At 39.3% G+C, this 13,533-nt stretch overlaps 1 protein-coding gene across 2 annotated transcripts in view; it reads left to right on the forward strand.

Annotated features, from left to right (window-relative positions):
* UNC5C (unc-5 netrin receptor C) overlaps positions 1 to 13,533 on the forward strand; it is a 257,215-nt gene that overhangs the window by 213,840 nt on the left and 29,842 nt on the right. The window contains exons 8-10 of one of the 2 annotated variants that reach the window (XM_051789747.1): positions 8,818 to 8,874; positions 10,319 to 10,510; positions 11,721 to 12,065. In XM_051789747.1, coding sequence (XP_051645707.1) covers positions 8,818 to 8,874; positions 10,319 to 10,510; positions 11,721 to 12,065 — 594 coding nt within the window. The remainder of the gene's footprint in view (positions 1 to 8,817; positions 8,875 to 10,318; positions 10,511 to 11,720; positions 12,066 to 13,533) is intronic. The other variant, XM_051789749.1, reaches the window with a different exon arrangement.

Consider the following 13,533-nt stretch of genomic DNA (forward strand, 5'->3'; position numbering starts at 1 on the left):
AGAGCTCTTACCTAGAAAACCAACTGCTCAAAGCAGATAGAAGTGTTGAGAGAAAATAGAAGAGCAGAGCCACAGGCAGAACCCAAGGCACTGAAATCACTGTGTCTTCACCCCGGTCAGTTTAGAAAAAACCACCTCCATATTATTTTTAATGAAAGACAAGTGTTGTAAGATCTCTAGGCTGTTTTCAAAAGTCTGAACTAATCAAAAATATTATAGCCATACAGAGAGAAGGAAAAAAAAGCAACCTTGTCCATCTACACTTTTCATTCTTCTTAGTTTTCTTAGGCTTTCTTTTATTTTTCCTGTTCCTCTGCATGTTAAGAAACTCAAAATGCTACCAAGATAGATGAAAGGAAAATGTAAATCTTATGACGAAGTCTGACTGATACATTAATTGTAGAAGAAAACCACCCCATGCAGTGACAATGATGTATGTTTATATTTTCCTTATCATATACAAAGGCGGGTATATTTCATGATTTTTGCTTTCCTGTCAGGGTGTCAGGCAGAGCAAAGTTACATGAGTTTCCCAAGGCTCATCAAGGAGTAAGTAAAAGGATCAGAAGTAAAACTCAGTGCTCTCTATTTCTATATCTGGACTAAAAAAATTATTGGCAGCATCCTTAAATGAAAACTTATGCTGGGGAAGGAAGTTTCTATAGTTTGAGAGACAAACATTGAGCTGATCAGCTGGTTCTGGAGTCTCTGGGATTTTTGAGGTTATAAACTGGGGAATGCAAGTTACCTTACGTGTGAGCTTACAAACCTGCCAAAGATTTTGATACCTGTTCTGTGTGGATAACTCATGCTTTCCGTAAGCCTTTTTTCCAGCATTCCCCTCTCCTGCATCCCCTTCCAACTGTCCCTTCACTCAACTAGCTGTTTGCTGTATGTCCTCTCTTCAGTACTTATTTCAGCTCTTGTCCAGCTCCTACTGCAAAACAAAGTGAATCCCAGGAAGTCAATTTAGCATTCAGTCATTGCAAGAGTGGAATTTGCAAATACATAATCTAGCAAATTGCCATGTGTTTACTTTTGCTGTCAAACATTCATAACAAACCCAGTGTTAAGGTCCTGTGCTTCTAAGATACTAAAGACTGACATAAGATTTAACCAAAAGGTCAAAGTCCTTAACTGCAAAAGATTGCATAATGTCAAACTTGGATATTCTAATCCACATCAAATTTTAGCAACAAGTTATCCTTCTCTTTCAACTTCCCCCGCTCCCATATAGATGACATGTGTGTTTAAACTCAGGCAAGACTTTCTAACAATATTAACAAATTTCAGGATCTAATTTAAAATGAAAACATAATTGCAGTCTTAATTATAGAATATCATAAACTCCATTCAAGGAGAGAACAAGAGAGTCTCCCCATTTAACTTACCCGCTCAGGAAAGATCTGAGATAATACCCAAGTAAATAAAGAGTCACAAAACCTCAAGCTCCCTATTTATTAGCCCACTTTGAACATGCCAATAATTAGTCCTTCAGAAAGAAAATAAATTGCAGTGCATTATCTCTGGGATGTCTGAAATCATATCTGACCTTCAGCATCATTACTGCAGATGTGAAGGTCTTTCTTTAGAATAGAAAATATAAGAAGGAGCTGGGCACATTGTGTCTTAAAGGTTTTTGCAGCTTCACAGATTTTGTTGGTGTGTTTTATTGGTTTTTTTAACCACCACAAAAAAAGGTATAACATATCACATCTTCTTGTTTTCCTGGGAAATAGCAAGGGGGAGAAACGATTAACACCAATTACAAGTCATATATTATTGTTAATATTTCTCCTATGGTAAATCTGCATTAGCAACACGTTAAGTGAACATGAAGCCTTGGCACTAAGCAGTCAGAATATGGGGTTTACTCTGAGGTTGCTCTTGTACCATTAACTCTGCTCCCTTATAGAAAACAGTACTGGAAGCATGTGCAGCCTCTGGACAGTAGAACTTGCACAAAGCAGTTTAAAACTCCTGAATGTCAAGTTAAATCCCTAAATTCCTTCTCCTAAGATGGAAATATGTGGCTGTTTGTCCATCATAGATGGACTTGGTGGAAACCTATAGCATTGCAATGCATCTGAATGAACATTTTGAAAGCCCTTGAAAGTCTTTTTTGAAAGCTTTGGGTCTTTGCACACTGTATTGATCATCTATAATTACCTTTAAAAATAATGAAGAAATTTAAGCAAGCTGGTGATAGCTGTGATTGCTGAGAGGTGATGGTGAATGAGGTAAGACAGAAGGAGACAGAAGATGGAAACAGGATTATTAGTGCAAGGTCACAGCCACAGCACTGCAAACACTGCATGGGCATATGACTTTTTTTCTTCTTTGTTTCAAAACCCTCTCTTTATAGTAGAATTCAGAATGTAGAATTGATGAATGTCTGTTCTCATGAATGCAAAAAAGTCTGAAATTGGGCTGGTTTTGAATTAAGAATGGCATTTTAAAGGAAAAGGGAGATAAGGTGAATTCCTAGAATCTGGAATTTGTAAACACTAATATATACTTTTTTTTTTTAGCTCATTGAGTTCAATTGAACTAAAAAATCAACAACAAAAAATTATTAGGATTCTTAACCCAATATTATTCAAACTTCTCAGGATAATTTCTGATACTGAGACTGATTATAGAGAATTTCAGCAAAATCCAAATATTTTAAATAAAATTCTGAGCTACTAGATCTAGGCAAAAGAGGAGGCTAATTGAATTAATGCTGAAAGAAGACATCATCTTGGGAATTAAGAACAGAAGCAATTGGGTGCATGTTATTTGGGACTGATATGGAAAAAATTACCAGCTTGATGGCTTTGAGTTATTAAATACTGGAATTCATCTGATGTATATATATCACAGCAAAACAAAGGATTGTTTTAGTAAACTCTCATGTCACAATGTATACACCACACACCTACTTTAAATGCTCTAAGAATAAGTTTCTTCAAATTTTAGGCATCTACATGTGAGAATTAGTCTCTGTTTATCTGTCCGTCATAGCTCTGTGATTCAGAGCCTGTTGCCAGCAAGAGCTTATTCCTACTTCAGTGTGGCTACACTGGATAAACCCATCAAAGCAGAGAAAGAAAGGCAGCAGTTGAATGCCTTTGTGCCTTCTTCTTTTCTCATAGGTGATTTAAGAGCATTGACTGTAGAGCCAAAAGGGGGGGGGGGGGGAAGTGCTGTAACAACGTATTATGCTCAACCTGTTGAGTTCTTTGCAACAGGATGTTACTGAGACATGTCATGTGGCTAGGCTTTCAGAAAGGCCATGGAATTACGTGACCTCAGCTGTTTCTGAAACTACTACAGAGAGGGTAGAGAGAGTTTATAGATTAGAAGCAAGTGGTGCCAGATTAAAAAAATGATTTTTTGAAGAAACTAGCATTTACGGTATGCTTTATGCAATCTTCACTTTATTAACTGAAAGTGCATGTCTCCAGTTCTCTCTAGTCTTGATACAGTCTCAAACTATGTATCATTAACTATTACCTCAGCTAATGGTATAAAACTATTTCTTTGCAGCATAATTGTAAATATTTTTGAAAATATGACCCAAATTGTATAAACCCTAGTAAATAAGTGCCCAGAAAGATCATTTTCAGCTACTTCACTGTCTTGCCTAGATAGCTGCTGAAGAGAAGAAAAATAGATAGGGAAAATACAGATTAAAAACTGGGATTTTTTTCTTTGTCTCTTATGTGAATATTTTATTTTCTGCAAGCAACAGGGTAAAACCTTTTCATAATCTGATCAATTCACTTCAAAGTTGGTATCCATTAATACAAATTCAGCATGACTAGAAAGCTAGCAAAGTCTATTAAGGACCAAAAAAGGGATCCAGTTACAAAGTTCCCTCTGCATGAAGCCATGACTTAGTGTTCTATACTTAAGGGATAAAAGTTGTCTTTAAAATATGCACGATCAGTGGCCTAGGCAGTTATATGCCCATGGCTCTCTAGGTGATATCAAACATGGGATTTCAGAATTCCCATGTCATGATACTGAGTTCCCAGGCTGAGCACCATGTGTGTGTGTGTATATGCCCATGAATATGCTGAGGAGAAGATTCTTCCCCAGTGGAAGAAAAAGAGCTTAGAGAAGTTGTTTTGGTGACTCTTTGGTGACATTCTGTGAAATGTCAATCTAAAGGGAGTCAGTGTGATAATTTCTGCACAGTTATCTTTTATAGGTCTGAGATTCTCTTTTCCCAAATGTTTTATTTTACCTCAACTTACCAAGTTGATTTTATTATGAGAATGTTTATCCACTCCTCTCAAAGAAAATTGCAGCAGATGAACTCGTGCTATAGAAAGGCTCAGCCTGCTTGTTTGTCAAAGCTAACCCTGAAAGCAGATAAATCCACACAGGGCCATTCAGCAACAGAGACCTACTGTTGTGTCTCCTGTGGCCTCTGACACACATGTATTTCCAGGACGCCAGAACAAGACATGTGGGACCAGAATGCTCAGGCTAGACTTCCAGTGTTTAGGGATCATCTACCTTCACAAGCTGCACCAAACTAATTAAATGAGCTTCACAATCTACTTAGTTAAATGGTCACAATTTCCCAAATCAGTGCCAAGTGTAACTGATGCTTAAATTGAGTTAAACTAAACTGATAAAAAGCTGCTGAAGTCTTTTCTATATACCAACATTGGGTTGTTTGTTTTTTTTCCAGTACAATCTGACATATTCACCCTTCTTCACTTTTCCCCAGTGTGTTGCATCATTATAAAGGTGCTTAAATTGCTCTTCTCATGCTTTCTAGAGAGAAAATAGGCAATGTCTACATAAAGCACCTTTGTAATGATGCATCTGCATTTGTACAAAGGATTTGTGCCAGCATAATTAATTTAGTTAAAAAAAGCCCACCTTTAACACTTAACAGAAGTACTTCCACAGGAACGATAAATGTATTTTCAAACCTAAATTGGAATATAAAGTAGAATGCATGGAGAAACATCAACTTAACTAAAGGCTTTTTAATGAATGCATTTACCATGCAATTACAGTGGTTCAATTTTGGTGTGTTAACCTGAGCCTCCCACTGATTCTCCAGATAGGGGAGGTACTTGTAGGATGAGGGAAACAAATACCCACTTTTGGTAAGCCTCCCACTTTGAGAGCCTCAAACAGTAGGCACTATGCAAGCATAAAGTATGATTATTACTATTTTACTCATTCAACAGTAAGTTACACAACAAAATAGCAGAAGTGCCTTTGAAAATATACATTTCCCAATGAACTGTAGGAAGAAGCTTAAATTACTTTTCTCAAAGAAAGTAGCTCACTGTGAAACCAGCTGTTCTGAGTATGAGCCAGCAGCCTCAGCAGGCTCTTCCTAGAGTCAAACCCACCAGCACCTTTCTAAATTCGTCATTAAAAATGTTGATCATCCTGGTAGAAGTCCCTTAGGTATTTGCCAAGCAGTGCTTAATACAAGAAAGGGGGAAAAAAGAAAAAAATGCACAAGAAAAAGATCTCTTTTCACTGCAATTACTTTGAAGAGAGGAGGGAAGTCATTCTTCATTATTTCAGTTACTAATCCCATCAGGTTTGTATCATTATCTGATGAAAATGTCCTTTTTCATTATCTGAAGGCATAGTCAAGAGGGACCAGTGTGACAGCTGACTTTCTATAGGAAAAACCTGTGCTCTTTTGCTGGGATCCTGGCAACAGGCCTGCATCCTCTCCATTACCTCCTGCTCATTACTGCAAGCCTTCCCCTTACCACTGCCACTGCAATGCCCACTCCCTTTTGGAAGAGTGACAAAGGAGTGCTTAAAACTAATTTTTTTCCAAAAAGTCCCACCAAAATTGCAAGTGTCAGTCTGTAGTTGCCATGTTTGAGGGATCTTCAATAGACATGCTTAATTTACAAGTGAAGATGGAGCTGATGTCTGAAACCAGCAAGTGTCTGGGGTTGCCAGCTTGGAAACCCAAGGTAAGGTCTCTGCTAGCTTCAACCAGGGGAGTCTGCTCACATTCTGTGAGCAAACAGGGTTGGATATGCCTCAGCATAGCTTGTGTAGTGCAATCACCCCAACAAGGACTTGCACGAGTGGCCACCTATCGATTTACAGCCGGATGGATCAACTGGGACTCCTGGCTCTCAACAAAAAATTGATGTGCCTATGACTCAGACATATGGCATCTCACTTAGCAGCCCATAACCTTTCCACCTCTGCCATGCTTTCCTTCTGTGTAAAAACCACATATTTCAGGCTGACAGTGTGTCCTTGCAGAGATGTACAAGCCAGGCTGTTTGCATGGAAGCAGCTGGATGGAGTTGGGTGCTTGGTTCAACTTGCAGCAGACGTAGAAGAGTAAAATCAAGATCGCTTTACATGTTAATTTGTGAGGCTAATAAACACAGCAAGCAGAATCCTTACCTCTTCCTTCTGTTTCAACAGATGCATCAGTAAATTTATGCACAAAACATTTCTGTAGAAGAAATTGGTGTCACTCTTATGTAGCTGCAAGGATGCTTTCCATAGTTATCAGTAAGAAAATCTGTGCAAACTTGTAAGACACAAATATGTATTTGTGACAAACAGGGTCTATGGAGAGGTTGCAGTGAGGTAGATTTCTTTTAGAATATTTGAGGACCACAGTTGTTTACTTTGCTGAAAAAACTTGAATTTGAATTTCCATTTTCCTGTGAGGAAAGAATGATTTCAGTAACATCACAGCTAATCCAGGTGGTGCCATCTTTTGTGCCTGTCGAGTTTCAGTTACTGGATCACTTCAGACATGGCAGGAATGACACACAACCTTGCAAATGTTGATGCACAACACAAAACTTACTATCTGAAATGCAAAGGAGAGAAGAATAACCTCTCCTTTTCAGCTCTGCACGGGTGAGCTGAAGCTCCATGGGTGATGCAGAGCCAGAGGACATGTGCTGCCCCATGCCAGCTTCCCCATGAACATGCTGGGGCACATGAAGTGCAGGGAGATATCCTCAGCTTTCCCAGTGGATTTGAGTATGACGCAAAAAGATATTCAGAGCCTAAATTCCACTTTGTCCTTGTGCCTTATATTTCCTGCTGCGTGTCTCTTGGTCTCTCCAGAGACATCTTGCCAAAGGAAATATTGGGCATAAGTCTATAGCTGAAATTTCATCTGGGGAGCAAGTGGGGAGTAATTAATAATGAATAATGTAAATTCATGCCCAGACTTGCTGAGTACTCACCTGACTTTTTATGGCCAATACCTCAAGTACACCAGTAGTAAGTAAAGAGCAGTTATTAATGAAAGATTGTGTATGTGTGTTGAGAGTACTTGCCTCAAAGAAATTAATGTGAAGACTTCATATTCCTAAAAGCAATTGTAAGGCTGGAATCCTTACTGTGAAATAAAGCTTTAAATAGATATTACAGGCAATATATTCTGTCCCATGATGCCTCAATAAAAAAACATCACCATCAAAAACCAGCTGGTTTTGCTCTGGTATTTCAGTGAAGGTAGCGTTTATGTGATAATTAATGTCTGGAAACTTTGAAGGGAGGTATGTCCATACCTGCAATTGGGATAGACTATGTCTTCATTAGCAAAAAATGCAGCCAAGCAACAAGAGATATGTAGAGCACAACAGATGCTGAGCACCCAAGCTCAGTGGCTGTGGGAGCTGGGGATTGTTACTCCAGTCTGCCTTTAATGTGGTCCTGCGTGCTAGGCACACACCAGGAGTTCGTTTTCCAGTTTTGTTTCACCTGCAGGGAGTCCCCAGCTGTGTGAGCTCCTTGCAAGCATGATCCAAGGGGAAGGGGTGAAATTCCCTTTAAAAGAACAGAAGGGGAGATAATGGAGGAGAGGTGCCTTCTGTCTTACACCGACTCTAATCCCATCCCAGACAGTGACTCCCTTGCTTAGTTTGGATTTGTCATTTACCTTTCCAGCAGCATGGGACTAGGAGCATTTCACTTGTTTCCCATATGGATGGAAAGAAGCTGTGAGATGCTTAGTGAGTTCACAGGACTCATATGCGAACTAACAGCCTGCTGTGCTGTGAGGGCTGCAGGAAGAAAAGAAACAATAGACAAAAGAAATGATATCTCTTATTTATCCATTCAGAAATACATCTGTAAATTATGTTATGATTTTGTCAATATATGGTGCTAGCAAAGATTTCAAATAAGTAATGTTCCGACCTCAGGGGCCTTATTGATTTTGTAATAATTTCAAAGAAAAGCCACTCAGTTTACCGTTTGCTGACAAATTCTTTGCTCCCTGAGGAATTCCTATTGAACATGTGTTAAAGACAGGATAAAATAATTTTAAGGAAATGCAGAGAGATAGCTTTGTGCATAGACTCTGCTCAGCAAATGGGTACTTAACCTCTGACCGGTGACAACAGGTCTCCTTTAGCTCTATTAGATCAACAGCAAGCTATTATAATTAAATATAAAAACTGTTTAGAGCCTCACCGAGCATGTCCTGGGAATTAAAGCATATGGCAGGGATAGGGATAAAAAGACTTTCCATATGCTAATGACCCTTGATGTCTGAAATATATTAGATCCATTAGAGTTTATGCTCAATAAAAGGAAGACTTTAAGCACTCTAAAGTTAGTGACTCGAGACTGATTTTGGCTTAGAAATTCAATCTGCCTGCTTATTAATTCTTAGTAAGGCTCTGGAGGAGAGAGGGGATGCAAAATCATAATTCTGTGCTGTATCAGAATTTTAAAGTGCCATCAGTTTCTTTTCCTTTTTTTTTTAATTAAACTATTTTTCATGGTTCACTTTTTTGTTCTCCTCATTTGATTTTCTTCCCATTTTTGTTTAATTTCTTTCTTTTTAAGGTTTCATTTATCCTATTTCAACTGAACAGAGAACCCAGAATGAATATGGATTTTCTTGTAAGTTTACTGTTTGATTTTATGTTCCTGGATGCTGATTTGATGCTGTTCCTTGAGTCAAGCTTTACTGTTAGGCCAGCTCTGTGTAACTGGGCAAAGAGGGGCCTATTCAGCAGAGTAAGTGATATGCTGCTTGCTTGACAGCAGTCACAGTGTTTTGCCGTCTGCAGGTTGGCGCAGAATGATAAGGACATGAGGGAAATGGGAGAAGATGCTGCCTCAGAGACTGAAACTGTAGAGAATGAACCATCTTCTCATTAAAATTTCCTTAGCTAATGGAAGAAATGTGGTGGAAGGGTAACTTTTCTTTGAGCCAGAACTCAGATATCTGCTTCCTGAACTGCTGGGTTAAAAATGGGATGCCTCAAATTTGGTAAAGTGGAGGTCTGATAGCCAGGAGCTTACAGAGATTGATCACTCCCTTTCTACATCTGCCAGCTCTCACCTTTTCATCTGGAGGGCAACTTGGCTTAAATGGCTAGAAGAAATAAAATAAAAGTGATTTCGCATGTTTCAAACTAACAAAAATGGGGTACTAAAAAGTCTGATTTGTTTTTGCACTTCCTTTTTTCATTAGGCTATTTCTAAAACTGGGATTCTTCACTGTATAGAAACACATCAAATTTTGATCACATATTCAGACCTTTTGAAAAAAAATGTCTGGTGGATAATGATGCTAGAGATTAGCTTGGAATTGGTGCTGATGGTACGGTATAAGCAGCTAGTAGAAATATCATAGCCATTTTCTCACAAGACAGGTCAAATAAATCTGGGTTCCTTTTGGTAAATTACCACATTCTTTCTTTTGCTTGCTTCTGCTTTTATCCAAATATGTATGTGTTAATGCTGATGATGAGAATTCAGTGTTTGATTCTCTGCTTTACTAGTCTATTTTTTTAAAGGCAAATGGCCTTTAAAATTACAATTAAATGACAAATTACAATTAAAAAAAACAAACTCAAAGATAGTGATATTACAGGTATTCCATAGGAAATGGAAATTTTGGGTTCTTTTATTTTTTAAAAGTAAAATATAAAAATTCTGAAGTCTAAAAATGCACAATATGGTTTGTTATCAGATGAACTTCTAAATACCAATATTATGACACTATGTCACTAAGACATACCATCTTACTTCATAAGGTGAATTTGGTTCATGAGACTGTCTGTAACATGTTTTGTGCTGAGTAGTTCACACCCTGAGTACTAGATAGATGAACGAGTAGATAGGGAAAGAGTTAGAACACAGGTTAGAGAGAAATCAAAGATTGTTTTCCACCAAAAGAGCATACACCTGTTATATGATCTTGGAAATGGATTTTAAATTATCCTATAAAAAAGGTAGTAAATATCTGCAGGAAACAAGAGTAATAAAACTGTGTTTTCTTGAAAGTCCTTGTGAGGAGCACACATTTCATCAAGGTTCCTGGCCTCTCTCCCTCTAGCTGCTCCTGACTCGGATGATGTTGCCCTCTACGTCGGGATCGTCATAGCCGTGATCGTGTGCTTGGCTATTTCCGTGGCTGTGGCCCTGTTTGTCTATCGCAAGAACCATCGTGACTTTGAGTCAGATATCATTGACTCCTCAGCGCTAAATGGGGGATTTCAGCCTGTTAACATCAAGGCTGCAAGGCAAGGTTAGTTTTCATTTCACTGCGTTTTGACCAATTCAGGGAGGTACTGTAAGGTTGTGTTCTCTTGGGCTGCATGAATGATACTCACTGGATGCTTGTTGAGACTTGATAAAAGGGAGAAAGATTCATATTCATTTATTTCTGATAGTCAGGTGCTCAAAACCCATGTTGGCATTTTTCAGATGTGTTCAAGAGTATAAAGCAGGGATATTTAACTTCTGAAGAGAGAAATGAATGTGAGAGTGAAACACAGAAACATTTATGGGAATGTTTCAAATTCAAATCAAAGGCAAAGCTCTGATAGAAACAAGAGTGATAATACAGTAATTGTATCACATCTTCCTCCCCTTTATTTCTCTAATAGCCTTTTTTCCTATGCTCTGTTTCCACAGGTATAAGTAGTAGTTTGAGAAGGACTGTGCATTTCAATAGACAATGTAGAAAAAGTAGTGGTAGAACATCATTTAATAGTGAGCATTTTTATCACTGATGCATAACAGCTTTATTATTTCCACACTTCACTGGCCAGAAAAAAGCACTCGAAAGGTAGTGCTACCTTTTTCAAGGTCCATATTTAGTCTGAAGAGTTCCTCTTTTTTCCCCATATCTGCTCCAGAAGAATAAATCAAAGTAAGAGTTAAGATGACAAGAGAGTTGTCATGTGGAAGATTAGCAGAAGTGTTGTTTTCTTTGCTGGATAAACTTTTAATATGAATCTCAAAAAAGTGTAATGCAGGTAGTAATCCCTCACTGCAGGGAGTTGTGGACATGATGGCTTCGTAGGCCTGTTGTGTCTTTTATTTCAGGAATGCTGTCATTAGACCAGTTAGATAAAATGTTACATAGCATTTAGGAAGGGGGTATTAGTTAAAAACTAGATCTATTAGATGAGGAAAACATCTTGCCCTGGTGCTAAGCATGTCGTATTTGAAATCTTAGTGCACCCTGGAAAAATAATCCCAGTGAAAAATCTTCATAGCAGAAACATGCTGTAATTTTGTATGACAATTGGATTCCATAGCAGCTGTGGCAATACAACCCCTGGGAGTTTGCTGGAAGAATGCATGGAAATGGAGATGCAGGTCAGGGACTTTAAGTATCTGAACCTTAGGAATAAAAGGCAAAATGCAGAATGCAAACCCAAATTGTTGCTCAGAACAGTGTCATCAGAATAGAGAAGTAATATGGTTCTTCCTTCTCCTTTCCTTTGCAGACCTCCTGGCAGTGCCACCAGACCTCACTTCTGCTGCAGCCATGTACAGGGGTCCTGTTTACGCCTTGCATGATGTCTCTGATAAAATCCCAATGACCAATTCTCCAATCCTGGACCCGCTCCCCAACTTGAAGATCAAGGTTTATAATACCTCTGGTGCAGTCACTCCCCAGGATGACCTTTCTGACTTCTCCTCCAAGCTGTCCCCACAGATTACACAGTCTCTTCTGGAGAATGAGACCCTGAATATGAAGAACCAGAGCCTTGCTCGGCAAACTGACCCATCGTGCACTGCATTTGGGACCTTCAACTCCTTAGGAGGTCACCTAGTAATTCCCAATTCAGGTAAGTGCTAGCCATGTTGGCTTAAAGGTACAGTTGTTCTGTGGGTTTAAGTGGAGTTAGCGTACCTTTTTATGTGTGGGACAAAAGTCCACACCTGGGACTCTGCCTTTTCTTTGATCAAAACAACCTGATGGTGCTTTTTTCCCCTTCTTTTGCTTCTACCAAAGGGCTTCAAATATTTTCTACCCAAAGTCCTGGCCACCTTTTAAACACTACAGGCTTGAGGAAGCGTGGCTGTAGAGCTGCTTAGCGGAGAAGAACCTGGGGGTGCTGGTCGACAGTCAGCTAAACATGAACCAGCAGTGTGCCCAGGTGGCCAAGAAGGCCAATGGCATCCTGGCTTGGATCAGAAATATTGGCCCCGCAGGACTAGGGAAGTGATCATTCCATTGTACCACAAAGACCACAGCTCAAATACTGTGTTCAGGTTTGGGCCCCTCACTACAAGAGCACAAGGGAGTAGCAGCTGAGGGAGCTGGGATTGTTTAGCCTGGAAAAAAGGAGACTGAGAGGGGACCTTATCACTTTCTGTAAACACCTGAAAGGAGGCTGTAACAAGATGGGAGTCAGTCTCTTCTCCCAAGTAACAGTTAAGGACATGATCTAGTGGTGAACGTGGTGTTGTTAGGTTAATGGTTGGACTTGATGATCTTAGAGGTCTTTTCCAACCTAAATCATTCTGTGATTCTAAACAGGGCTCTTAGCTACTTTCTGAGACATGCAAGGCCTCAGACCTTCATTGTGTGAAATAAAATTCAGCATCACCTTTTCCTTTCCTGCAGTCCTAGAAAAGGGACCTCAATACAGTAAGCCTCTATTTTGTCATCATACATGAAAAAGGACAAAATAATTTAAAAACAAATCAGTTGTTCCACTTCCAATTCATTGAAGACTATGTGTAATTGACAGCAGAATACTATTTTTGGCAGTAGTAGGCTTTTTACCTGCACACATTATATACCCAAGGAAAATAAGGCCCAAGAGTGTCTTTTCCATATTTCTCTCCTTGTTGTATGTATTCTTGACTTCCTTTACAACTAGGAAATGGAGAGACTGAGCATTGAGGGCCCGTTAATGTAATTGCAAAGCGCTGCTCAGTCTTTGTCATATGGAATGAAGCTGGGCTTCTGGGCCCCTTCAGGCCACCTTGGCACTGGTAAGCAGTTTCAGAGCATCCAGGGAGCTGTTGGGCAGCCTTGGGAGAGCTCAGCTCTTGCAGACAGATCTTTTTAACCAGAACCACAATGCTGTTTTGTTCCTAAATGAAGCATTGATGTTCAAAGGAAGTTCAGCACCTGGATGTTCCAGTGGGTTTAGTATGATACCGAAGAGCAGCATTAACATTTGAAGTGAGGATAAGTCACATGCATACAATGTTGGGTGGGGGGATATGCAGGCTACACAGCGGTCAGGAATACCCCTGCCCAATTTCTCTGAATTCAGGTAGGACCACAGCACATGTGAGACC

Source organism: Manacus candei, unplaced genomic scaffold (assembly GCF_025592945.1).
Source record: "Manacus candei isolate 608988 ecotype Guabito, Panama unplaced genomic scaffold, ASM2559294v1 h1tg000028l, whole genome shotgun sequence".
NCBI lineage: Eukaryota > Metazoa > Chordata > Aves > Passeriformes > Pipridae > Manacus > Manacus candei.